Source organism: Heptranchias perlo, chromosome 11 (genome assembly GCF_035084215.1).
Source record: "Heptranchias perlo isolate sHepPer1 chromosome 11, sHepPer1.hap1, whole genome shotgun sequence".
Taxonomy (NCBI): domain Eukaryota; kingdom Metazoa; phylum Chordata; class Chondrichthyes; order Hexanchiformes; family Hexanchidae; genus Heptranchias; species Heptranchias perlo.
The window spans coordinates 11,016,713-11,043,964 of record NC_090335.1 but is presented as its reverse complement, the minus strand read 5'-3'; the positions used below and the strand labels follow the sequence as shown (position 1 = coordinate 11,043,964).

Sequence of the window (27,252 nt, the reverse complement as noted above, 5' to 3'; positions counted from 1 at the left end):
TTGCCTTCCACTCCTACCAGAACCAGTGCCTTATGGCTCAGAGCCATAGCTGGAAGAGATACTGTTCTGGACATCTACATGAAGAAAACCATATGTTGGAAGGGACTCTTCACGGAGGAGGCATGGTACTGAAAGATTGTAGGCTTGCAATGCTGCATGCATAAAAATGACGCATACAGCTCGCAATTTCCTCGGAGCTGCACCCTCTCTGCCATCATAACTTCAGAGGAAACCTTGTTTTTGCACATAAATGGGGTTTCCGCTGCATTTCTGGTGAAGTTACAGTGGTAGACTCGGAGCAGCTCTGAGGAAATTCCGGGTTTTGTAGGCTCCTCAAAACATCAAGAAAAGGTGATGTTTTCATATCTTGGTATCACCAGAAGGTGGATAGGCTGAAACAGATGGCACGTTTTTTATGAGCTAGGCTCTGACACCCTACAGCAAACCTCTTCCAATATGCACTGTAAACCTTAAGTGTGGAGGACTTTCAGAATGACAGTAGAGTGTTTATCTTTTACTTTTTCCAATTTTCTTCTCTCCCTTTCTGAAGATGGTGACACATGCCAGTGTATGGTTCCATTTGTGCCAGTAGCCCTTTGGTGCTTTGCCCAAATAGCCATTCTTCACGCGTGAGGACAGATGGTGATTATATGCACGTTACTGAACTCTTTATGGGGTCACAACTAAATCCAATCCTGTTCGCAACTAACATCCATATATGCACTTTGGTGAGGGTCACAAAAGAGCAATCAGCAGACTTTTGAATTTTGTTATTTGTCTTCTCTCCAATCTTTTCAATCTTGGTTGCGCAGTGTGGGCCTTTCTCCTTCATCTGATTTTTTTATAATATGTATTTTTTGTTGGAAAAGATATATGTGACAAAAATCAGGTACTTCTGTCCAGTTTTGATTTAGCGCCTGTTGTTTTCAATCCAGTCATAGTCACAAGCGGTAAAAAAAAGACTGCTGCTCCGATTCTTGTGTAAACATATTTTGATACAATATTGTGAGTTTTGTCGGTTACAGGCTGGAGAGAAGAATAATTCAAATTTAAACAATACTGTGTGATTGATTCAGATGGTTCATGACTTTTTTTCACATTTGAATGGTCAAATATCCAAAATGCAAGAAGTCCTGGTAACTCTTTTCTGGGATCTAAAATAATAATTCTATTGGAATAGGAAGATTGAGTTTGAAAGAACTGTTCAGTTTGAAATGGCCAAGAAATCAGTTTGAATTTTTAAGAAACAGTGTAAATTAATTAGGTTTCCACAGTGGAAGGGAAAGAAACACTACTATTTAAAAGTTTTTTTTCAAAGAGTTAGTTAGTTCTTAGAGTTACAGGCTTGATTTTAGCAGGATATTCGGCGATTGAGTTTTGGGGCTCTATTTTAGCACCCGCTATTGGGTGTGTTCCTGGCGGGGGGGCTCCGGAAATCGGAGAATCCCGGCGCGGTACCAGAGCCCGCCCCGAACCCGCGCACTTCCGGGTTCCCCGCTGACGCGCCGGCGTGCGCGTGCAGCCCCCGCTGGTGGGAATCCCGCAGGCAATTAAAGCCAACGGGTTCCACTTGAAGGTATTTATGTAGGTATTTCAGGTCATTAACTGACCTGATTAAAGGATTATGTGGGATTTTAGAGCAAACTGGGACTGTTTCCCACACTGGGGGAAAAACTCCCAGGTCAAATGAATGTGTTGCAGCTGTCAGCCTGTGGCAGCTGCAAAGGTCCATGTGACAGGTTGGGGGGGGGGGGGGGGGGGGAGGGTGGTGGAGGCCACTCTGTCACTTGGGACAAAGTTTGGCCTCCACCACCCTCCTCCTGACAGTCAAAGTCACCAACCTGCACACTTACCCCGGGGTCCGGAGACATGTACCTACCTTGCAGACACCCTCAGATGTACGTCATGCAGATGGGGGCCGCTGTAGCTGCAGTCATGACCTCCTCAGAGGACGAACAGCATCACCAGCCTCGCTGTCCATCTCGGACACGTGGAGCTCCACAACACAGTGCTGTGACACATCCACCTGTACAGCAGGAGGGAGGGCTACCGCAGAGAGAGATGCGTCGCAGAGGGCACTACCCTCGCCACAGGGTCCACAGACCGAGGCTCAGCTTCCTGGACCTCTCTGAGCAGCAGTGCACACGGAGGCTCAGAGTCACTCGACATGTAGTCGTGGACATCTGCAGCCTCTTTCATGCTGAGCTGCTCCTGGCTGGCCCGAGCACCATCTTCTTACCTGTCGCTGTCAAAGTCACCACTGCCCTCAACAACTTCTCCTCCGCATCCTTCCAGGGTGCAACCGGGGACATCGCCGATGTCTCTCAGTCGTCTGCGCAAAAGAGCCCTGCAAATACACCTACACCCACTCTGCAGTGACACAATGGGTGGCATCAGTTGTGGGTCCTCATAGTGATCCTCAGGATAGGGCATTATTGCACAAACCAGACAGGATTCACGAAGACATGGCAGTAGTGGTGCCAATATAATATGTAATGTGAGTTGGTCAGAAATTCAATTGAAGTAACACCCATGACAAACCCTCAGACACCCTTGTGCATCCCCTTCATGCTCACGACACGTTTGCCTTACACTGCCTACTGCACATATGTGATGCATGCCCTGTGGCTGCAGCACAGGTAGTGGCAGGTTGAGTGAGGCTGGCCGTGAAAGAGATGCACGAGAGGATGAGTATGAGAGAGAGCCATGAGATTGTATGAGGATTGGGTTGAGTGGTAGTGGCGGGATGAGTACTGGCGAGGTGAGTAGGTGCAGGTAAGATGAGGATGAGGTTTGAGTGGGTATGAGGGGTGATGTGACAGAGTTGTGTTGACAGTGCTGAAGGAGATGTGGGGTGGGGGCAGTGATGTGGCAGACGGAGTGTAGGGGAAAGACTACGCGTACTCACTTTGGCTGACCTACTGAGGTCATTGGAGCGCCTCCTGCACTGTATGCAGGTGGGCAATACGTTGGTTGCGCTGGTGACCTCCTCTGCCACCTCGAGCCAGGCCTTCCCGGTGGCGGAGACTTGTACCTACCTTGCGGACCCCCTCAGATGTACATCTTGCAGATGGGGGCCGCCGTAGCTGCAGTCATGACCTCCTCGGAGGACGAACAGCATCACCAGCCTCGCCGTCCACCTCTGACACGTGGAGCTCCACAACAGAATGCTGTGACACATCCACCTGTACAGCAGGAGGGAGGGCTACCGCAGAGAGAGATGCGTCGCAGAGGGCACTACCCTCACCACAGGGTCCACAGACCGAGGCTCAGCTTCCTGGACCTCTCTGAGCAGCAGTGCACACGGAGGCTCAGAGTCACTCGACGCCGGGAGGAAGATCTCTGACCTCCCCCTCCTCCTCACCCCATGTATTGATACCTGGAGTGAGGCATCATTAAACTGGGAGCAGCCTTCCCCCTGGGCTGCTCCATGCTGTAATTTTGCTATTTGTTGCAGCATCTGTCTGTGGAGGACTGCCCCTTTAAACAGAGCGCCTCCAGCTGACAGATCTTACTGCACATGCGCAGCCCGCCCGACGCGCAGATCAGCAGTGGGGAACCCGGAGGACCAGGTAAGTGGATCCAATTAGTGGATTGGATCCTACAATCACGCGGGAAACTGACTAATTTCACTGGGCGCGTTACCCACACGCCCGATAGCCCCCCCACCGAGAACCCGCAGCCCTGCTAACATCGGGCCACTGGTGTCAGTTCAAAAGTCACCCGTTGCAGCAAAAAAAGAGGCCTCGGTATTTTAACTCAGGGTCCTCATTTAAATGCCGCTGACTGCCTACCTACCCGATCCATGTGAGAGGTCGACAAGGAGCAGTGAAATCGCGCAGCCTGCCTGGCAATAGCAGGTAAGTGGTGGGATCGGCTGCTGGACTGTCCTGCAAGAGTTCCGGTGATTGAGAGGCAGGGCAAGATTGTGGCTGGGGAGGCATAAGATTTTCTTTTGGTGCCTGGAAGAGCACTACTCCTGCTCCTTCTGGCCACACAAGGAAATAAAAAAAAGGAAACTTACCTTTTTAGGTCTCTTCTGGCCCTGATTCATTTCTGTGCTGGATTGGATCGTGGGAAATGTACTGCCACTTCCCGCTCAGGCCTCCCAGTAAAAATTGCAATTGGGCTTGATGATGTCATTGGGACCAACATGCATATGATAAAAAGGACACTGCCGACTTTGGGCGGGTGTGCTTGTCGCCTGCTCAGTTATTCAGGTTAAAATAGCTCCCTGCAGCTCCAGGGTGGATAAATGACCAGAATGATTTTAACTGCCCACCCATTCAATTTCTGCCAGGCGAGCAGGGTTAAAATAATCCCCACAATCTTTTTATTAAGTTGTTCATTCAATGAGTTAGGTGGCAGGATGTCTGCTGTAAATGTATAACTAGGTTATATGACTGTTACTTATGTCCTTGTTCATCTTTTGTAAAATAAATTTGCTTGATATTTCAAACTTCAAACAAACTCTGATGTGTTGTTCTATTGCTTTCAAAGATTGGAGTGAGATCTTAAAGAGACAAAATAAGTCCAGTAGCTAAAAGCAATTACCAGACAGCATTTGCAGTTCATTTCCCGGGCATATTACTGAAAGCTTACCTAGATTTCAAAGCAAGAACACACACTCTCAAAGGTATGGGGAGTTGGGGCTCACCATGAGAGTAATCTAAGATATGAAAGTCAAAATAATCTAAGATAAGGTGGTTAAAAATGACCCAAATACATAACATGTTACGTAATACTTTCATGTATCATGGAAAATGTTTCAAACCTGTACATGTTTTATAATATTTCCTTCAGGATTCATAAGATCTGTCACTAGTTCTTCTTTCTTTGCTTTTAACTCTTTGACCATCAGTACTTTTTCTTCAAGTTGCATCATTATTGGAGTTCTACTTTCCAGCTGACTAGTCAGCTCTTTGTGAGCCAACATTTTTTTACGATATTTATCATATCCAGACAGCAACTTAAAATATTTTTCTTCTTCTTCTTGTATAGCAAACTTGAGTTGCAAGTTGTTTGTGTTAAGGCTCCAGAGCTGGGCCTCCAGCTCAGCACAATGTTGTTGCCGACTTTCTGATTCATTCTCTAAATGGTAAATCTGTTTCTCTGTTGTCCTAAATTCTTGCAAAACAATCTTGTTTTCTTTCTCCATTTTAAACAATTGGGCCTGTAAAAAAAATGACATGCATTTTATATCTGGACTGTCAATATTTATTCCATTCAGTTACCAGAGAAGAAAGCTATACTTTAGGTCAAAAGTATTTTTAGCAGTAAGACCACATATTTAGATATTTAACACGTAGGTAGATCATTACTGGTGTAATTGAAAAACACTAATAGAGCCAAATCCCATTAATGTTATTTAGTCTGATATTTTAAATGTGTTACACCAACAGTAGAAGTCACAATCCAGCGAACTTTTATTACTGGTGACATGCATTAATTTAAATAAAATAAGGCAGAATTTGCATTGTTAAATGAATCGTTAGACCTTGGTGAAACATTACGATCCATCACAAAGCAATACAAATTATGCTTTATTACATTATGGCACAGTCCAATATGTCTAATAAACCTATTTATTACCTTGTAAAAAAACTGCCTTTTTCCGAAAGAACATTTTTGTGGTTAAAGTAATTTATATGTTTCAATTGGCACAAGCCATTGGCTTTGACATGACTATAATCAATGAAAACAAAATGCAGAAGAACACCACTTATGTTATGGGATTTTTTACTATTTCTCCACAGAAAAAAAGTTGCATTGAAATGTTTGATTTTTAAAGCATAGTTTACTCACACAACTTAATTTTTTAATATTTGTTTATGGGATGTGGGCGTCGCTGGCAAGGCCAGCATTTATTGCCCATCCCTAATTGCCCTTGAGAAGGTGGTGGTGAGCCGCCTCTTGAACCGCTGCAGTCCATGTGGTGAAGGTTCTCCCACAGTGCTGTTGGGAAGGGAGTTCTAGGATTTTGACCCAGTGACAACAAAGGAACGGCGATATATTTCCAAGTCGGGATGGTGTGTGATTTGGAGGGGAACGTGCAGGTGGTGTTGTTCCCATGTGCCTGCTGCTCTTGTCCTTCTAGGTGGTAGAGGTCGCGGGTTTGGGAGGTGCTGTCGAAGAAGCCTTAGCGAGTTGCTGCGGTGCATCCTGTGGATGGTACACACTGCAGCTACAGTGCGCATGTGGTGAAGGGAGTGAATATTTAGGGTGGTGGCTAATCAAGTGGGCTGCTTTGTCCTGGATGGTGTCGAGCTTCTTGAGTGTTGTTGGAGCTGCACTCATCCAGGCAAGTGGAGAGTATTCCATCACACTCCTGACTTGTGCCTTGTAGATGGTGGAAAGGCTTTGGGGAGTCAGGAGGTGAGTCACTCGCCGCAGAATACCCAGCCTCTGACCTGCTCTTCTAGCCGCAGTATTTATATGGCTGGTCCAGTTAAGTTTCTGGTCAATGGTGACCCCCAGGATGTTGACGGTTGGGCATGCGGCGATGGTAATGCCGTTGAATGTCAAGGGGAGATGTTTAGACTCTCTCTTGTTGGAGATGGTCATTGCCTGGCACTTGTCTGGCGCGAAATGTTACTTGCCGCTTATGAGCCCAAGCCTGAATGTTGTCCAGGTCTTGCTGCATGCGGGCATGGACTGCTTCATTATCTGAGTGGTTGCGAATGGAACTGAACACTGTGCAATCATCAGCGAACATCCCCATTTCTGACCTTATGATGGAGGGAAGGTCATTGATGAAGCAGCTGAAGATGGTTGGGCCAAGGACATTGCTCTGAGGAACTCCTGCAGCAATGTCCTGGGGCTGAGATGATTGGCCTTCAACAACACTACCATCTTCCTTTGTACTTGGTATGACACCAGCCACTGGAGAGTTTTCTCCCTGATTCCCATTGATTTCAATTTTACCAGGGCTCCTTGGTGCCACACTCGGTCAAATGCTGCCTTGATGTCAAGGGCAGTCACTCTCACCTCACCTCTGGAATTCAGCTCTTGTGTCCATGTTTGGACCAAGGCTGTAATGAGGTGTGGAGCCGAGTGGTCCTGGCGGAACCAAACTGAGCATCGGTGAGCAGGTTACTGGAGAGTAAGTGCCGCTTGATAGCACTGTCGACGACACCTTCCATCACTTTGCTGATGATTGAGAGTAGACTGATGGGGCGGTAATTGGCCGGATTGGATTTGTCCTGCTTTTTGTGGACAAGACATACCTGGGCAATTTTCCACATTGTCGGGTAGATGCCAGTGTTGTAGCCGCACTGGAACAGTTTGGCTAGAGGCGCGACTAGTTCTGGAGCACAAGTCTTCAGCACTACAGCCGGGATGTTGTTGGGGCCCATAGCCTTTGCTGTATCCAGTGCACTCAGCCGTTCCTTGATATCATATGGAGTGAATCGAATTGGCTGAAGACTGGCTTCTATGATGATGGGGATATCGGGAGGAGGCCGAGATGGATCGTCCACTCGGCACTTCTGGCTGAAGATGGTTAGAAACGATTCAGCCTTGTCTTTTGCACTCACCTCCGCCATCATTGAGGATGGGGATGAACTGTGATATGTCATTGGTATCACCTACTGCAGCCTGAAAGGAGCCCATAGCAAAAAGGTCACCATGACCTTGTCAGCCACAGGCAGTGCTGTACATGCCCTTGTATGAGGCTCGAGTTGTGGCTGCAGCAAGTGACATAGTTCAGTGACAGCCTCTATTGTGAAGCAAAGGTGTCTCATACATTGCTGTTCCGAAAAGTTCAGGTAGAAGTGTTCCCTGAATACTCGCTATGTGTATCGGCTCCTGCACTTTGTCCTCCTCCTCCTTCTTTTCGCAGCTGCTTCTGCTTTCTGCTGTCTTCCTTGCTGCGCCCCCTCTCCTTCCACCCCCAAAGACAACCCAACCAGACCATGCATGCCTGCAGTCAAACTGTTTATAAGGCAGCCAAATACAGTGCAACACCAGCAAAATCTTCTTCTCTGCAGTCAAAATTAATCTTCCAGAGTTAGATAGCAGATCAAAAAATACCCAGAAGTTAACCAGCAGCCTGAAATAGCAAACCAGCAACTAACCTGTACGTACTGCATGATCCCATTAAATAGTGCTGTTGGCGCCACGAGTTCCTGGATGAGTTTAACACTTGGCGAGTAAGGTGCTGGGGCAGCTCAATATCGAAAAAGGGTCCTACGATAAGCGCAGGACTCTTATTTACATAAGTTATTCATTGCTTTAAATAATTGTGGCGTGTGCTCTGGATGCCTATGAAGAAGCCTGATCCAATATGGCAGAAAGGTTACCTCTGGTTCGTAATGAGCGCGTACATTCTGCGATATTGGATGGTTACGTGCCCATTTAGCACCTGAAAAACGGTGCAATCGAATTCCAAGACCCAAGTGTCAAGCGCAACATCATAGCATCACACCTCTCAAAGGTGCTGTACTTGAAAACTGTAAATTAAGTGAGCAGGCTGACTTTATTTCTGAAATGTCAGCTGCTGAAAGAAATGCAGGCAATGCTTAACTTACTAACATGTGTTTGGTTCAGGCTTTCTCTTATCAATTTTGTCTTTGGCAAAAAGTGGGTTATCATAAGCAGATTTGAAACCTGCACCCTTGTATGTTCTGTATGTGGAGTAGTGTGCCAAAATTAACAATTACCCAATTATGGTTTATAATTAATTAGAGATCACTTAAGATGCCCACCACATTTTCGTGCCTTCTTTGAAAGCAATTTAAGCAACAAATAGATGTCATGATAGGGGAGACTACAGACTCGTTCTAGAAAGATGGGCTAAGATGGGCCCAATGACCTTTCTTTTATATGTTTATCGTCTAATCTTCAGAATCAGATAAATTTTACTTGTTTATTCCACTTGTCAGCCAATCTGCATATTCTTACATTTTAAATTGCTTTTGATGCCTGATGATAATTGAAACCATAATCCAGTCTGGGAGTTGAAATGTAAGCTCTTCATGGCCTTTCAAAGACTCTATAATTTGATTAACTTGGGGCACAAAGGCTATGTGGGGCTTTAACCATCTGCATTGCCAACATGAATTATAGGAAAGTATGTGGATTCCATTTTTAAACTGCAAAATAATAGCCGAGTCTTTTTTTTCAGCGCAATCCGGCCAAATCAGCGCAAAACATCACGGAATTTCAATTTACACTGGGCGTAATTTAGGTGACTTGGGTAATGTTTTGGCTGTTTCTAAACCTGGGTAGCTCTACAATTCAAGAAATCCAAAATATCATTAAGTCTGCTAGCAGTTTCAAGCCCCAGCCATGGGGTGACAGTGCAAAGCAAATTTTTCAGTTTTGTCTACGACCTGTAACACCATCTTGATTTCTTTCCAAGATAAGTTTTTTCTCACATTTTGTCTTTTATATTAGTGGATCTCTCATGTCATTGCTTATAACAATAGGGATGTTTATGCCAAGTGGGGCCACATATTTATTGACTAAATAAACCAAATATCATTTTTAATATATGTATTCTGGGACTTTTACTGGCGCTTTTGGGTTTTAGTTTCATATTAGGGTTAGAGTTAGGATAAATGAGTTGCCTTTAAATTTTATATACATTCCTTTACCTATATCAATGAATTCTGCGGGAGTTCTCCCACTTGTCTTTGGTGGAAGTTTATGCTATTTTTTGGGGGGTTCCTGCGTCTATTCTGCCAAAGTTATGGCGAGTAAGAAATTCAGCCCCATATGTATTTAATTTTTATCCCTTACTATTTTTAATGCTGAAAATACACCATGGCAAAATGGTATGCAAGCTGTACCAATTGGAGGTAGATATCTGATATTTAGCGGTACTGGGGAGGGAGAACGGGCTTTAGCTGCATTTGGGGGCTAGTCCTAAACTATGATAGCAATGGGGGTAGCACTGGAGAATAGTTCTGGGGTTTGGTAGAACTAGGGTATGAGTCCTGGAGTTAGATAATACTTCAGTGGGGCTGTTAAAATTGGAAGCATGGGAAATGGTTTGATCTGACTTCACTGTGGAGATGGAATCTGGGGTTTAGCAGAACTGTGGAAGATGAACCCGAGGTTTGCCACAACTGAGGGTTGAATGTGAGGTTTGGCTTGTTAATGGATTCCTGGACCCCGATATTAACATGGAGATGGGAATGGGACGGGGGGGGGGGGGCACTGATGGGGTTGACAAATGAGCAACATCATGGGATGGGTAGGAATGTCCGATTTCAACGGGAATGCCTGTTGAATCATTTTACTTCCGGGACGCGAGCAGGCATGATGCGGACCCGCACAACTATTTACAGGCCCAGTTCAGAGACGAAACAGAGGAGGATGTTTGGAGATTGCAACAGTGCTGTTTGAAGGAGAGAAGTCATTGATGAAAGATGCTAAAGCTGCGCCCAGGTTCAGTGAGTCATCTCTGGATGATCTACTGGGTGCAGTAAGGGCTAGGAAGAAGGTCCTGTTTCTCACCTATGCGAAAAAGAAACCTGCTTCCACTACTAAGAAGGTGTGGCTTCTCTTATCCGTCTCTTCTCTCCTCCAGGACTATCAGGCGAAGAACAGGAACCCAGGTCCGGCGATGACGAGGACTCCTCAGAGCAACTCATTTTTGCTGAGGGCGTACCGTCACAGGACACATGCGTTGAAGGCACCAGTGCAGATATGAGCACATCGGTGGGGCCCTTTAGATAGTTAGGTGGGATGTCACCTGGTGATTCGTACGGCACAAGTGAGCACGAGCAGAGGTGGCAGGGACAGCTATGGAGAGTACGTGTCTGAAGATGCCGTCCTCTCCAACAGAGATGCTGAACTCGGATGGCCTTTAATTAAAGGGAGAATGCTATAGGCTCAGCATCAACTGGGCAAGGTACTAGCAGTCCTGCCAGGTACACAGGGCCTCTCAAAGATACAATCTTCCATTGAGAGTCTGGCCTCCTCTATGGAAGTTGTATTAGAGCGCATAAATGAGGCCCTCCAGACTCAGATGCCGGCCTTGAAACTCTGACCGCCAACATGTCTACCAGCTTCCACAGGTTGACAGATTAGACGTGAGCTTTCAAGGCATCACAGATCTCCTCCAAGCTGCTCTCCCGCAGGAGATATGTGCTGCTGGCCTAGGGGAGGGAGGATGGTGATAAGGGAGATAAAGTGTGTACTCTTCCCAAAGCATATGCACATCTCACTTGTTGCCCACCCCCCCTTCAACCAGTACCCGACATGCTGCCTGCTTTCCCACTGACCCAGTCTACCCCTACAGGAGTAGGTGCAGCAGTCATTGGCAGGGCCCTCAGGGCTCCAACACCCAGGGGTCGTCAGCCACTAGCACCGCAAAAGACAGAGCAAGGAACCAAGCAGCCTGCCACTCCCTCTGCTGAAGTCACAGGGATTGCATAACATAGAAGTGCCAGAGATAGGAAAAGAAAGGCTTTATAAAGGCTGATTAGGGACCAAAAAGGAGATCTTCTTGTGGAAGCAGAGGGTATGGCTGAGGTGCTAAATGAGTACTTTGCATCTTTCTTCATTAAAGAAGAGGATGCTGCCAATGTCACAGTAAAGAAGGAGGTAGTAGAGAAATCGGATAGGATAAAAATAGATAAAGAGGAGGTACTTAAAAAGTTTGGCAGCGCACAAAGTAGAAAAGTCACCTGGTCCGAATGGGATGCATCCTAGGTTGCTGACAAAAGGGTGAAGATAGCGTAGGCTCCGCCACAATCTTCCAAACCTCCTTAGCAATGGGAGTAGTGCCAGAGGACTGGAGTGTTGCAAATGTTACACCCCAGTTCAAAAAAGGGGAGAGGGATAAACCCAGCAACTTCAGGCCAGTCAGCCTAATGTCGGTGGTAGGGAAACGTTTAGAGACAATAATCCGAGACAAAATTAATTGTCACTTGGAAAAATGTGGGTTAATAAATGACAGCCAGCATGGATTTGTTAAAGGCAAATCATGTTTGACTAACTTGATTGAGTTCTTTGATGAAGTAATGGAAAGGATTTATGAAGGTAGTGCAGTTGATGTTGCTTTCCTAATTTCCTTTTTAATTTCACCCCTGCACTTTCTATACTCCTCTAGGCTTTCTGCAGTATTGCGCTCTTGGTGTCTGACATAAGCTTCCCTTTTTTGCCTTATCTTACCCTGTATGCTCCTTGGCATCCAGAAGGCTCTAGATTTGGCAGTCCCACCCTTTTTCTTTGTGGGAACATGTTTACTCTGAACCCATTGAATTTCCCCCTTGAATGCCTCCCACTGCTCTGACACTGATTTACCTTCAAGTAATTGTTTTAATATCGAAGCCCTGGTGTCTACCAGCAGTGAGGGAGGGGCAAGGTATGGACCTGACAACACTGGTTCAGAAAAAACCCTGGGAGTGAAATTGTTCTTCGGTGAAATCGCGAAACGGCAACCCTGTTTTACACTGCTCTTGATTTTCGTTTCCATTGACTTCAATTTCACATCTCCTATGTCTAGTAGCACTGGTTAGTGATTTTCTAAGATTGAATTTGGTATTTTCTGATTGGTTGCTGGATCTGTGACTCTCTCAGTTTCTATCTCTGTCATTCAAGGATTTTAATATGTTACCAGTCAATCTCCCATGGCATTTCATACAGAGACTCAAGACTAAGTGCAGTCTTTCAATCAAGAGGGGTTCAAGGGTGGGGGGATAATTGGACCAGGACAGAGGGAGGACTTAGACAATGAAGGCCACAAGAGTAAGATAGGGCAGAGTTACAGCCTACGGAAGAGAAGCGGTGGAGCAGCACTGGCCCAGGATGGGTCTGCTGATGAGAGTCGGTAATGGGTTAAGAAGTAGCAGATGGACAGCAAGACTAGGATTGCAAGCAGAGGAGGTGCGGATAGTAATATCACAGGCACAAGCAGTGGTGGGGGAGGTGGCAGAGCGTGAAACTGTGGATGCGAGTAGTGACAGGGAGCAAAATGGTTTTTACATTCAGAGTTAGAAATTAGTATTGGCGAATCTTTATCATCACTCCCCAGTCTCCCACCCTGGCTCCCTCTCTCGGCCCCTGTCTAGCTCTCTGACCTCCATACAACTCATGGCCCTGATCTGGCTTTTTCCCCTGCCGCTGCTCGCAGTTTTTCTCTCTGCCCCCTCCCCCGCCACTGCTTGCGGCTGTGATCTTGCAATCCACTGACTCCCCATAATTCTCTCAAAATGCTTTGTGACATTTTTTGATCCCACATTTTTTTCTCAGCAACAGAAATTTTTAGTGTCCAAGTTTATTATTTTTGCCCAGAGCTGCGACTCTGTGAGCTGAATGTAGATTGTGCAGTCTGACCACATACAGTGTACCTAATTTCTCAGGATGCATCAGTAGTGTTCAGTGAGTTGTACTGATGGATTATTTTGGTAGTTTCTGCTCAAAGTTTTTCAAAATTCTTTAAAGAAAAGCTAGAGTACAAATTTCAAATTTGTTATTCAAGTAAAATTCATTATGTTTTATCTAAACAGAGAAGCTGTATGTGTGAGTACGAGTGAAAAAAATTCTACTGATTACATACAATATTGTGATTTTTGTTTTGTGTTTTATAAACTTCAAAAAGTGCCTTGAGCTTGGAGAGAGGGGTGAAATTCAATTTTAGCAGGAATGCAAATCAACCACTTGTAACACACCATGCCTGCTTTTCTTTCCATTGACATCAATGGAAAGAAAAATCAGGCAAAGTGTATAATGAGCGGCCAATCGAATACTGACCATTTTGCGCACCCGAAGTTGAATTTCACCTCCAGAATTTTACCCTTGTTGTGTCTGAGTTCATTTTTAAAAAAAAGGTGAATCTTGAAGCAAAAAGCCTTGCATGTTATGTTGACAGTTAGAAAGTGTAAATATTCTAATTACTGTTAGGCACAGGGATGGTGAGAAAGACAGAGACCTTCATTTAATTTGTTTTTTCAAATAAAAAAAGACCAGTTGAATTCTGAAAGTTCTAATTGCCACCTGTGTTTTGTTGATAGCTAGCAATTAGAATATTTCACTTTAATTTTTAATCTATCGATCCATTTTCATCCTTTTAACCTACTCTGTTCTTGCAGCCTGTTGCTCTGCCCCAGCTCCTCTTAGCCTTACTCTCCTGCCACCGTGGCCTCTCCCACTCTTCCTCTGCTGCTACGTCATAGGACCCCGATTTCCATGTTAAAAGGGGCCTATTACCTGAAACAGTCAGGTGCTTTGGCCATTGGCTGGTTGGCCCCTTTCAAAACGGAGCGGGTCGCATCGCTAGTGTTAACAGGGCGGTAAGGCTACTCATTGTGAGGCCGTTAATGCCAAGAAAAGGCAGTCAAAATCGACCCGAGTCTTTTGACAACTTTTACACAAGCTACAAGTAATAGTTCAAGTTGGCAAAGAAAGAAAACTGATGACATTATGACAAAGGGACTGTGATTGTGACGACCTCTATTTATTTCTGTTCATTCAGCCCTGTGAAGCACGTTGGGAATGTTTTCGATATTTACGGTGCTATATAAATGCAAGGAATTGTTGATATGGTCAATACTTTAATGTCAAAAATATCTTAATTATATATAACCCTTATAATTCTCTCCATTGGCGACCTGGGTGTAATTCTAATGCTATATTGAAGTTGTTGAAATAAAAACTTCACTTGTTGGTCTGCAACTGTACTATTTAATTTTGACTGTCCGTAGACTCTGTGGTGCCCCAGGCACATAAGGGTAGATTTCACAAATTCATGCTCCCGGCACAAAGCTTCGCATGGCAGATGTTTTTTTTCAATCCATTCTCAGGATATGGGTGTCATTGGCAAAGTTGGCATTTATTGCCCATCACTAGTTGCCCTGAGAAGGTGGTGGTGGGCTGCCTTCTTCATCCGCTGGTAGTGGTTTGATACAACTGAGTGACTTGCTAGACCACTTCAGAGGGCAGATAAGAGTGAACTATGTTGGTGTGGAGCTGGAGTCACATATAGGCCAGACTAGAGAAGGACAGCAGGTTTATTTCAATAAAGGACATTAATAAACCAGTTGGGTTTTTACAACGATCTTCAGGTTCACTTTTACTGATAGCAGCTTTTTATTTCCAGATTTTATTAAACTGGAAATTCTCTGGATTATTAGTCCAGGGCCTGAATTTAAACTAGGTGGTGGGATCTCAGCAGGGGGTGGGGGTCAATAATCGGGCGGAAAACCCGGAGAAAAAAATCATGCAGATTCCCGAGCAGTCGCGACTCAATTGAAGCCACTTAACTGAACTTCCGGGTTTTGGGTCTTCAAGCTGCGCAGCGGGCAGACTGCAGACCCACATGACGTGTTTAAAGCCCGCTATTTAAATGGCCAATCCAACAATGTATTTTGAAGGAGAAAGGAGGCTACAATGACTATGCAATGTTCCAGAGCCAAGCCAGTACCTAGGTTTTCTGACGCTGCCCTGAGGACACTGCTGGGTGCAATGAGAAACAGGACGGAGGTGCATTTCCATCGGACAGAGCAAGAAACCTGGCTCTGTCACAAAAGAAGGCGTGGCTAGAGGTGGCAGACCAGGTCAGCAGCAGGAGCACAGTGCACCAGTCGTGGCTGCAATGCCGAAAGAGATTTAATGACCTAACCAGGTCAGGAAAAGTGAGTACAGCTACTGATTGACCTGCATTCTGTGGTGAACATTTCCCCCCCTCGTCCCCTCACACTGCCCTGCCAAGCCTCCTCCATCACATCACTCCTCACACTTAGATAAGGCTCAGTATCAAGTTACCTTCACTTTCTGTGCACTTCTTCATCCCCCCAATTTGTGCACCCACCTCTCCCATTCACCCCAATCCTGATCCAATGTGATCAATCTGTCTGATAGTCACCCTCTGATGCATCTGCTTCATTGTCATCCTGACCCAAAACAATGCATCCACTGGGTGGCCACTTCAACCTCACTCACTACATGTCTGTACTCTCTCCCCTTGTAGGAGAAGAGGGCGCAAAATGCAAGGGAAAGGGCGAGGACTGGAGGGGGGCCTCCACAAATTGTGGCCCTCACAGAGGCGGAGAAGGAGGTGTTGCAGATAAGCCGGACGGTGGAGTGCCTGGCTTTCAGGAATGTCGAGACTGGCATCTCGCAAATGTCTGATGACAGAACTTTAACATCCATCACACACAACATGGATTGATGTTATCAATGACTGACCTGTTGCATACCTCACTATGCTCACTGCAACATTACTTCTACGATGATTATTGATACTGCTGTATGTTTTCTTCCAGGGGCTTCACGGACAGAAGACGTGGTCGAGGGCGATTCCTCAGGAGGAGCTCCCTGCCTCTGAGGGCGCACTGTCACAACTTAGCAAGCCATCCACCAGCGCAGATACTCACACCTTGGTAGGTCCTATTAGAGAGGTAGTTGGGTTGTCACCTGGTGAATCAACACACACAAGTGAACTCGAGCAGGCACTGGAGGCAGAAGCAGAGTTGAAGAGTCCGCATCAGTGGCTGCACTCCTCTCCAAGCTCTGCTCAGCTTGGCACAGACGTTGAACCTCGGGGGCCAACCATGAAAAGGAGAATGATAGAGGTACAGGAGCAACATTGCAAGGGAGTGGAAAATATGCCATTCACACTCTCCACAACAGCAGAGAGGATGGAAGAGTCCAACTCCATCGCTAGTGGATTGTTGGTGCAGTAAGTGCGGCAATGTCTGCGATGAGAGAGTGGCAGCCTCCATTGAGCGTCAAGCACGGCTCACAAATTAGTCCATTCAGGCCCTGGCAACGACCGTGCAGACTCAGGGCGCACTACATTCTACTGCCTTAGACAGGCAGAGAGATGCATTAGCACTGGCCTCATAAGGCATCACACATGTCCTCTAAACTGTTGTCCAGCAGAGTGGTAGGAGTGATGTGGCCCTGGCCCAGGAGAGGGATGATGGCAAAAGGAGACATGGAAGTGGAGACGCCATTCCAAGCGCTCCCACGTCTTACCCGTGCCGCCCCCCCCTCCCCCCGAACCAACTTTTTAATCTTTGGAATTGCTCTGGGCTAGGTATGTGCAATGAATCCAGCTCATATTAAACACAGCAGCTCAAATGGATATGGCGATAAAAAAAGCTAATGAAATACTAAGCTTTATGGAAAGATGTATATAATAGTTAAGATGTAATGGTGAATCCACAAAACCTTAGTAAGACCACAGTTGGAATACTGTGTGCAGTTTTGGGCTTCATATTATTGGAAGGAAGTTGAGGCAAGAGAGGATGCTGTGCAAATTCAATAGGAGGCTGTCTGGTATGAGAAAATGCAAATTTGAAGAAAGCCTTGAAAAATTTGGGCTGTTTTTGTTAGAACAGAGGAGATTGTCAGGTGATTTGATAGGAATCATAGAAATTTACTGGATAGAAGGAGGCTATTCGGCCCATTGTGACTCTGCCGGCCGAAAAAAAGCTATCCAGCCTAATCCCGCTTTCCAGCACTTGGTCCGTAGCCTTGTAGGTTATGGCACTTCAAGTGTACATGCAAGTTCTTTTTAAAATGCGATGAATGTTTCTGCCTCTACCACCCTTTCAGGCAGTGAGTTCCAGACCCCCACCACCCTCTGGGAGAAAAGATTTCTCATGGTGTTCAGAATGGATGGGACAGAGTAGATTTAAATAGACTTTTTCATAGAATCATAACGGCTAACATAAAAGGGAATCCAAAAGTTTTCTATAGGCATGTAAACAGTAAACGGGTAGTAAGAGGAGGAATGGGACCGATTAGGGACCAAAAAGGAGATCTACACATGGAGGCAGAGGGCATGGCTGAGGTACTAAATAAGTACTTTGCATCTGTCTTTACCAAGGAAGATGTTGCCAAAATCACAGTAAAAGAGGAGATAGTTGAGATACTGGATGGGCTAAAAATTGATAAAGGAGGTACTGGAAAGGCTAGTTGAACTTAAAATAGGTAAGTCACCCGGTCCGGATGGGATGCATCCTAGGTTGCTGAGGGAAGTAAGGGTGGAAATTGTGGAGGTACTGGCCATAATCTACCAATCATCCTTAGATATGGGGATGGTGCCAGAGGACTGCAGAACTGCAAATGTTACACCCTTGTTCAAAAAGGGTGTAAGGGTAAACCCGGCTACTACAGGCCAGTCAGTTTAACCTTGGTAGTGGGGAAACGTTTAGAAACGATAATCCGGGACAAAATTAACAGTCACGCGGACAAGTGTGGATTAATTAAGGAAAGCCAGCACGGGTTTGTTAAAGGCAAATCATGTTTAACCAACTTGATTGAGTTTTTTGATGAGGTAACAGAGAGGGTCGATGAGGACAATGCGGTTGATGTGGTGTATATGGACTTTCAAAAGGCGTTTGATTAAGTGCCGCATAAGAGGCTTGTCATCAAAGTTGAAGCCCATGGAATAAAAGGGGCAGTGGCAGCATGGATACAAATTTGGCTAAGCAATAGGAAACAGAATAGTGGTGAATGGTTGTTTTTCAGACTGGAGGGAGGTGTACAGTAGTGTTCCCCAGGGGTCAGTACTAGGACCATTGCTTTTTTTGAGATTAAAATATATATATATATATACACATATATATTAATGACTTGAACTTGGGTGTACAGGGCACAATTTCAAAATTTGCAGATGACACAAAACTTAGAAGTGTAGTGAACAGTGAGGAGGATCGTGATAGACTTCAAGAGGACATAGACAGGCTGGTGGAACAGGCAGACACATGGCAGATGAAATTTAACGCAGAGAAGTGTGAAGTGATACATTTTGGTAGGAAGAATGAGGAGAGGCAGTATAAACTAAAGGGTACAATTCTAAAAAGGGTGCAGGAACAGAGAAATCTGGGGGTATATGTGCACAAATCATTGAAGGTGGCAGGGCAGGTTGAGAAAGCTGTTAAGAAAACATATGGGACCCTGGGCTTTATAAATGGAGGCACAGAGCAAGGAGGTTATGACGAACCTTTATAAAACACGAGTTCGGCCACAACTGGAACTGGGTGTGAAAGCTTTAGAGAGGGTGCAGAAGAGATTGACCAGAATGATTCCAGGGATGAGGGAATTTATTTACGTGCACAGCCTGGAGAAGCTGGGGTCATTCTCCTTAGTGCAGAGAAGGTTGAGAGGAGATTTGATAGTGGTATTCAAAATCATGAAGGATCTAGACAGAGTAGATAGAGAGAAACTATTTCCACTGGCGATCAAGAACCAGAGGACATAGATTTAAGGTGACTGGCAAAAGAACCAAAGGCGACATAAGAAAAAACTTTTTTTACACAGCGAGTGGTTATGATCAGGAATGTACTGCCTGAGGGGGTGGTGGAGGCAGATTCAATCGTGGCTTTCAAAAGGGAAATGGATAAGTACTTGAAGGGAAAAAATTTGCAGGGCTACGGGGATAGCGCAGGGGAGTGGGACTAGCTGGGTTGCTCTTGCAGAGAACCGGCACGGACTCGACAGGCCGAGTGGCCTCCTTCCATGCTGTAACCTTTCTATGATATCAACATTTACGCATAAGTTAGATAGGTGCCTGCCCAACAATTAGGCAAAACTAGCAAGACCTAAGGGCCAAATAGAGAACCCTTGCCATTGTACTCTGGCTTACTGCAACGTACAGTCTTCACCACTTAAAACGTCCACGTTTAAAATGGGCAGTCGCTTTTATATCAGCCAAAAAGTGACAACCATTAACCATATGCATTAACGTCAATTTCAAAGTTGTCAGTTATAGTGTCATTAATGCTCCATATATTTTGGGCAGAAAGAGATAGAGGCCAGTGTTTTATTGGAAAGTAAGACAATGATTGATATCAGCACTGCAGGTTATGGGTGCTCCAAACCTCCTGTGGCAAATTGTTTTCTTTTCTAGTCACCCTGTTCACAAGTTTTATTAAAGTTGAAACTGGATAAGTGCAGCTGACCTAATTTCTAGCTTGGGGATTACATTGTTTTAAAACAAGGTATTTTAGGGAAAATGACTACAATACATTGCACTGAACTGTAAGTTTTTGAAAATTACACTCCACTGAGAGGCATGCTTAGCACATACATGTATGCGATGGCCATTATACACAAACGCACCCGCTATAAGTGGTGGGGACTGTATCACATGCTGCCGTGTGAACTTCTCACCTTTAGTAGGCAGATAAATATACATTCAATCAGATCGCAGCTCAGGTGTAAACCAACAGACACTGCATTTAATAATAAATAGATAAACGAATAGCATTTGGAACAAACAATGACAGAGAAATTAGGGCGCTCGTTTGGCGGGCGGGTGGCGCAGAGCTGAATGGTGAGATCTGAGGCACCCCTGATATCAGACCTTGGACTTCATTACATAGAATTTACAGCACAGAAACAGCCATTCAGCCCAGCTGGTCTATGCCGGTGTTTATGCTCCTCACGAGCCTCCACCCACTCTACTTCATCTAACCCTATCAGCATATCCTTCTATTCTTTTCTCCCTCATGTACTTATCCTGCTTCCCTTTAAATGCATCTATGCTATTCGCCTCAACTACTCCATGTGGTAGCAAGTTACACATTCTAACCATTCTCTGGGTAAAGATGTTTCTCCTGAGTTCCTTATTGGATTTATTAGTGACTTTCTTATATTTATGACCCCTAGTTTTGGACTCCCCCACAAGTTAACATCATGTCGGCGAGGTGGTAAGTGAGGACTCAGTCAGGGGGATCAGTATCCCAAGGTGGGGAGGGGGGGGACAAGGAAGAGAAATCAGAGGCCGGAGAGGAGGGAGATAGATCGCCGACCGAGGTGGGGGGGGGGGGGGGGTGGCTAGAGGTTTGGCTGGTGGGCTAAAGGTCATCCTGGGGGGCTAAAGATCAGTAGCCAGGGTGGGGGAAGGGGAATTGCAGCGGCAATCCTGTTCCTCCTAGCTCCACATTTAGGTAACCTGCTTACTTCTTTGTTTCAGGCGATCCCTAGGGCTGCCTCAGGACAAACCAATCTTGGAGAGGCGGCCTCAAACAGGTGTTAGGCCCTTTATTTGCATATACAAGGGGCCTAACATCCAATAGCTCCACATCCAAGGGGCAATTCTTTATGTGTGAGGATAGACAATGGAACCCAGCAAGCTATTCAATTGAGAGGAGTCACATCTTGTCCTCACTAATTTATCAAAAAATCTGTACATCAGTGCAAGCTTTTTGATTGCAATCCTATGTAAGGAATAAGTAATAAACAACTGCTTTTCATATTTACTTTGCAAAGCAAGTTACTTACATCAGGTTTGTAGCCACAGTATATGTTTTTGACTACTTAATTTTATTTTGTAAAGATCCTGACCACAGAACAGCATGCATGGTACTCAGAAATTAGCTTGTAATCTTGTGCCCTCAAAGCAATATAAACCAATTTACCTGCAAGTGACGAAGAATGCTCTTGTTTTTTTCTGCTTCTACTGCCTGTTGCTGTTGTTGTTGTGCTACTTCTTTAACTATCTGCGAAAGAGAAAGCTGTGCGCTTTGTCCAGCCATACCTTACAAAGCAAAATAATACCGAATATAATTAGTATGTGTCAATTATGTTAGTTCAGCCTAATTCTGTATAAATGGACTTAGCATACTGCACTGTTAAGTAAGATTTAAAGGGGGTGAATTTCCTTGCCATTTTTAGTGAATTAGCAGTGCTTAAACCGCATAGGAAATTTCTTTAGTGAGGAAATTTGGGTGGGAGTTGTTTATGCCACTTCTGTGCCTTTAAAATGCTACTACCTGAATTTCCTTTTGGTTTTTGAGTCTTCCTGCGATCTGTCCATCAAGTCCCTAGTAGAACATAAGAAATAGGAGCAGGAGTAGGCCATACGGCCCCTCGAGCCTGCTCCACCATTCAGTATGATCATGGCTAATCTTTGACCTCAACTCCACTTTCCCGCCCTATCATCATATCCCTCGATTCCTTTAGTGTCCAAATATCCATCGATCTCAGTCTTGGAAATACTCAATGGCTGAGCATCCACAGCCCTCTGAAGTAGAGAATTCCAAAGATTCACAATCCTCAGTGAAGAAATTTTTCCTCACCTGACCCTTTACGTTGAGAGTGTGACCCCTAGTTCTAGACTCTCCAGCCAGGGAAAATAAGCTCTAAGCAACTACTCTGTCAAGCCCTCGAAGAAGTTTATATGTTTCAATGAGATTACCTCGCATTCTTCTTAACTCCAGAGAATATTTTTTTTAAAATTTGTTCACGGGATGTGGGCGTCGCTGGCGAGGCCAGCATTTATTGCCCATCCCTAATTGCCCTCGAGAAGGTGGTGGTGAGCCGCCTTCTTGAACCGCTGCAGTCCGTGTGGTGACGGTTCTCCCACAGTGCTGTTCGGAAGGGAGTTCCAGGATTTTGACCCAGCGACAATGAAGGAACGGCGATATATTTCCAAGTCGGGATGGTGTGTGACTTGGAGGGAAACGTGCAGGTGGTGTTGTTCCCATGTGCCTGCTGTTCTTGTCCTTCTAGGTGGTAGAGGTCGCGGGTTTGGGAGGTGCTGTCGAAGAAGCCTTGGCGAGTTGCTGCAGTGCATCCTGTGGAAGGTACACACTGCAGCCACAGTGCGCCGGTGGTGAAGGGAGTGAATGTTTAGTGTGGTGGATGGGGTGCCAATCAAGCGGGCTGCTTTATCTTGGATGGTGTCGAGCACCTTGAGTGTTGTTGGAGCTGCACTCATCCAGGCAAGTGGAGAGTATTCCATCACACTCCTGACTTGTGCCTTGTAGATGGTGGAAAGGCTTTGAGGAGTCAGGAGGTGAGTCACTCGCCGCAGAATACCCAGCCTCTGACCTGCTCTCGTAGCCACAGTATTTATATGGCTGGTCCAGTTAAGTTTCTGGTCAATGGTGACCCCCAGGATGTTGATGGTGGGGGATTCGGCGATGGTAATGCCGTTGAATGTCAAGTGGAGGTGGTTAGACTCTCTCTTGTTGGAGATGGTCATTGCCTGGCACTTATCTGGCGCGAATGTTACTTGCCACTTATGAGCCCAAGCCTGGATGTTGTCCAGGTCTTGCTGCATGCGGGCTCGGACTGCTTCATTAATTGAGAGGTTGCGAATGGAACTGAACACTGTGCAGTCATCAGCGAACATCCCCATTTCTGACCTTATGATGGAGGGAAGGTCATTGATAAAGCAGCTGAAGATGGTTGGGCCTAGGACACTGCCCTGAGGAACTCCTGCAGCAATGTCCTGGGGTGGAGATGATTGGCCTCCAACAACCACTACCATCTTTCTTTGTGCTAGGTATGACTCCAGCCACTGGAGAGTTTTCCCCCTGATTCCCATTGACTTCAATTTTACTAGGGCTCCTTGGTGCCACACTCGGTCAAATGCTGCCTTGATGTCAAGGGCAGTCACTCTCACCTCACCTCTGGAATTCAGCTCTTTTGTCCATGTTTGGACCAAGGCTGTAATGAGGTCTGGTGCCGAGTGGTCCTGGCGCAACCCAAACTGAGCATCGGTGAGCAGGTTATTGGTGAGTAAGTGCCGCTTGATAGCACTGTCGACGACACCTTCCATCACTTTGCTGATGATTGAGAGTAGACTGATGGGGCGGTAATTGGCCGGATTGGATTTGTCCTGCTTTTTGTGGATAGTACATACCTGGGCAATTTTCCACATTGTCGGGTAGATGTCAGTGTTGTAGCTGTACTGGAACAGCTTGGCTAGAGGCGCAGCTAGTTCTGGAGCACAAATCTTCAGCACTACAGCTGGGATGTTGTAGGGGCCGATAGCCTTTGCTGTATCCAGTGCACTCAGCCGTTTCTTGATATCACGTGGAGTGAATCGAATTGGCCGAAGACTGGCTTCCGTGATGGTGAGGATATCGGGAGGAGGCTGAGATGGATCATCCACTCGGCAGTTCTGGCTGAAGATGGTTGCAAACGCTTCAGACTTGTCTTTTGCACTCACGTGCTGGACTCCACCATCATTGAGGATGGGGATGTTTGCAGAGCCTCCTCCTCCCGTTAGTTGTTTAATTGTCCACCACCATTCACGACTGGATGTGGCAGGACTGCAGAGCTTTGAATCTGATCCGTTGGTTGTGGAATCGCTTAGCTCTGTCTATAGCATGTTGCTTCCGCTGTTTAGCATGCATGTAGTCCTGAGTTGTAGCTTCACCAGGTTGGCACCTCATTTTTAGGTACGCCTGGTGCTGCTCCTGGCATGCTCTTCTACACTCCTCATTGAACCAGGGTTGATCCCCTGGCTTGTTGGTAATGGTAGAGTGAGGAATATGCCGGGCCATGAGGTTACAGATTGTGCTGGAATACAATTCTGCTGCTGATGGCCTACAGCGCCTCATGGATGCCCAGTTTTGAACTGCTAGATCGGTTCTGAATCTATCCCATTTAGCACGGTGATAGTGCCACACAACACGTTGGATGGTGTCCTCAGTGCGAAGACGGGACTTCGTCTCCACGAGGACGGTGCGGTGGTCGCTCCTACCAATACTGTCATGGACAGATACATCTGCGACAGGTAGATTGGTGAGGACGAGGTCAAGTAGGTTTTTCCCTCGTGTTGGTTCACTCACCACCTGCCGCAGGTCCAGTCTGGCAGCTATTGTCCTTCAGGTCTCGGACAACTCGGTCAGTAGCGGCACTACCGAGCCACTCTTGGTGATGGACATTGAAGTCCCCCACCCAGAGTACATTTTGTGCCCTTGCTACCCTCAGTGCTTTCTCTAAGTGGTGCTCAACATGGAGGAGGACTGATTCATTAGCTGAGGGAGGGCGGTAGGTGGTAATCAGCAGGAGGTTTCCTTGTCCATGTTTGACTTGATGCCATGAGATTTCATGGGGTCCGGAGTCAATGTTGAGGACTCCCAGGGCCACTCCCTCCTGACTGTATATCACTGTACCGTCACCTCTGGTGGGTCTGTCCTGCCGGTGGGACAGGACATACCTAGTGATGGTGATGGAAGAGTCTGGGACGTTGGCTGTAAGGTATGATTCTATGAGTATGGCTATGTCAGGCTGTTGCCTGACTAGCCTGTGGGACAGCTCTCCCAATTTTAGCCTTTGTCGGCACTGCTCCTCAGAGAGGTTTAGGAAGCTCAGCTTCTACCTGTAGACCATCTCACGAGGGTAGTGTCTCCTGCAACGTCGGCCACTCCGTTGGTCCCCTCTCTGCTCTTCTTCAGGTTCTTGTGACGCACCTCTATTTTATGGACCTGCAACGTCCATTACTGCAAGCTGTGCTTGGTGTGGATGGTGCTGTGCCTCCTCCTCAGATGTAGTGCTGAATACATCCATTGCATCCACCCATCCTGATGATGTCAGTTTGAGGGGGTCCAAAATGCAGGCAGATATGTCCAAACAGAAGAATTCTGAGTGTGAACAAAGAAATGTGTGTGTGAAGATTAAGAACTCCCAGCCAAATGTTTGTCTGAGAGAACTGCTTGCCCTGCTGCAAAAGCTCACCTTTAATCACCATTTGTCAATCACTGGTTTAAATGTGCAAATGGCTGCCGGCTGCAACTCACCTCCGTTTCATGGTGTGTTTCAGAGGCCACAGGAGACACATTCAGGCAGAGTTAAAATCATTTGCCTGCCTCAATCCCCATAAATTTAATTGATTTAAGTACTTCAACAATGTTAATTGCCCCTTTAAATGTCATCCCGCCAGTTTTAATTGCTGGCGGGTCTTCAGGGTTTCCGAAGTGCACGCGCTCACCCAGATGTGTCTGAGCATAACTCATTTTTTGCTGCGTTGGAGCTGGGACTTGTTCCCGCTCCAAACTTTTAAAATGTTTACTGCCCCCATCCCCCCCCCTCGCCCCACCATGATTTTAACTCGAGTTAAAATCATGCCCCTAGATTTTAACTTGGAACCGGGAAGAGAGCGAGGCGGAAGTTTATCGGACCCGGAAGTGAAGTTGGTGGGTTGGAATCTGCGATCGCAACTTAATTGAAGGATAAAATGTTACTTACGCGTTTCGGGCTCAGCAGCCAGCCAGATTGACAGGCTGGCTGCCTGTCGGCTGGGAAAGCAGCCGGGGAGAGATCAGAGCCTTCGGGGTTTGTATGGGGGACGTCGGGGGAAGAGATCGGAACCTTTGGGGGTTGGGGTGATCAGGATCTTTGGGGGTTGGATGGGGGAGTCGGGGAGAGATCAGGATCGTTGGGGGTTGGATATGGGGGGGGTGGAAGGGAACAATGATCACGCTGTTAAAAGGGTACATATGTGTTTAATTACCAGACTTAACTTTGTGGCAAGTTTAACGGACAATTAATCTACAAATCCAGTAGATTCTTAAAAATAACAGAGGTTGAGGGCGGGATGCCGTTTGTGCGAAGCAAATTACAGAGCGGTGTAAAACGACCAGGAAGTTCTGGATATTCGCAACTCACGGCGTATCTCTTAATCCCCTGAAATTTGCTGGCTGATTTGCACATTAATAACGGCGTGCGTCGTTAACACGGCGTTACTTTTCCAGCAAAATCCGGCCCATTATAGCTCTGTCTCTGATCCCTCCCACGAGGGGAGCCTTGCAAATATATCCTTCATGTGACAGTGGCATGCCCATTCTATCAAAATAAAAATCCCACTTAAGGGATCTGGCTGACTATATACTTTTCCCCAGGGAACAGGTAAACCGATTCAAATCCAGCAGTACGTGGAGAATGCTGGAATGAAAAAAAATAGTTGGCCGAACACTTTTGAGAAATGTAGCTTTAAAATGAGAGTGACCACTTGGTTCGTGTCAGTCCCCAGTTGCATGCAGAGGAGTCTAAGCATGTTACCTCAAACATAATTCCCTTTACTTGACCTACTGTAACCGCTCCGATTATAACAATGTGTTTTTTTCTGTTCCGTATTCATTGGTTAAAAAAAAAAATCACAATATGAAACCGTGGCTTACCCTTGGGGCCTTGTTTCACCGTATTGCCACCCGCTTGTTGATGACCTGGCTGCCTTGTGCCGCCGCTCCTCACCGTCAGACTCTCCCGGCGGGGCGGCTCGAGACCCCCCTCCCCCTCCCCCCTCCCCCTCCCCCCTGGACCCGCCCGCCCGCATCAACCGACTGCTCGCGTGTTGCTCCTTTCCCGCCCAAATGCAACTGCCGTCCAACCCAACCTCAGGGACCTCCAGAAGAAACCAAGACCCAGTGAGTAACAGAGACTTCGTCCCAAAGTCTAAATATTATCAATCTGTTCTTAACGGGAGGGAGGGAGGGAGGGGGGCCTTAATAAAGTGTGGACTGTAGTGTGTTTAATTTAATTGGTGCGGACGGTTTTATTATTATTGGTTGCTGGCATTTTGTAGTTCACCTTTCAATTTAATGTGCGCATATT

The 27,252-nt window shown here is 46.2% G+C and overlaps 1 protein-coding gene across 1 annotated transcript in view; it reads right to left on the bottom strand.

Annotated features, from left to right (window-relative positions):
* LOC137326890 (coiled-coil domain-containing protein 122) overlaps positions 1-26,883 on the bottom strand; it is a 78,269-nt gene extending 51,386 nt beyond the window's left edge. Inside the window, exons 1-3 of the mRNA XM_067992272.1 lie at positions 26,820-26,883; positions 21,324-21,442; positions 4,775-5,173 (exon numbers count right to left, since the gene is read on the bottom strand). Of these exons, the coding sequence (XP_067848373.1) occupies positions 4,775-5,173; positions 21,324-21,440 (516 nt within the window). The 5' untranslated portion in view covers positions 21,441-21,442; positions 26,820-26,883. The remainder of the gene's footprint in view (positions 1-4,774; positions 5,174-21,323; positions 21,443-26,819) is intronic.
* Positions 26,884-27,252: the final 369 nt, after the last annotated feature.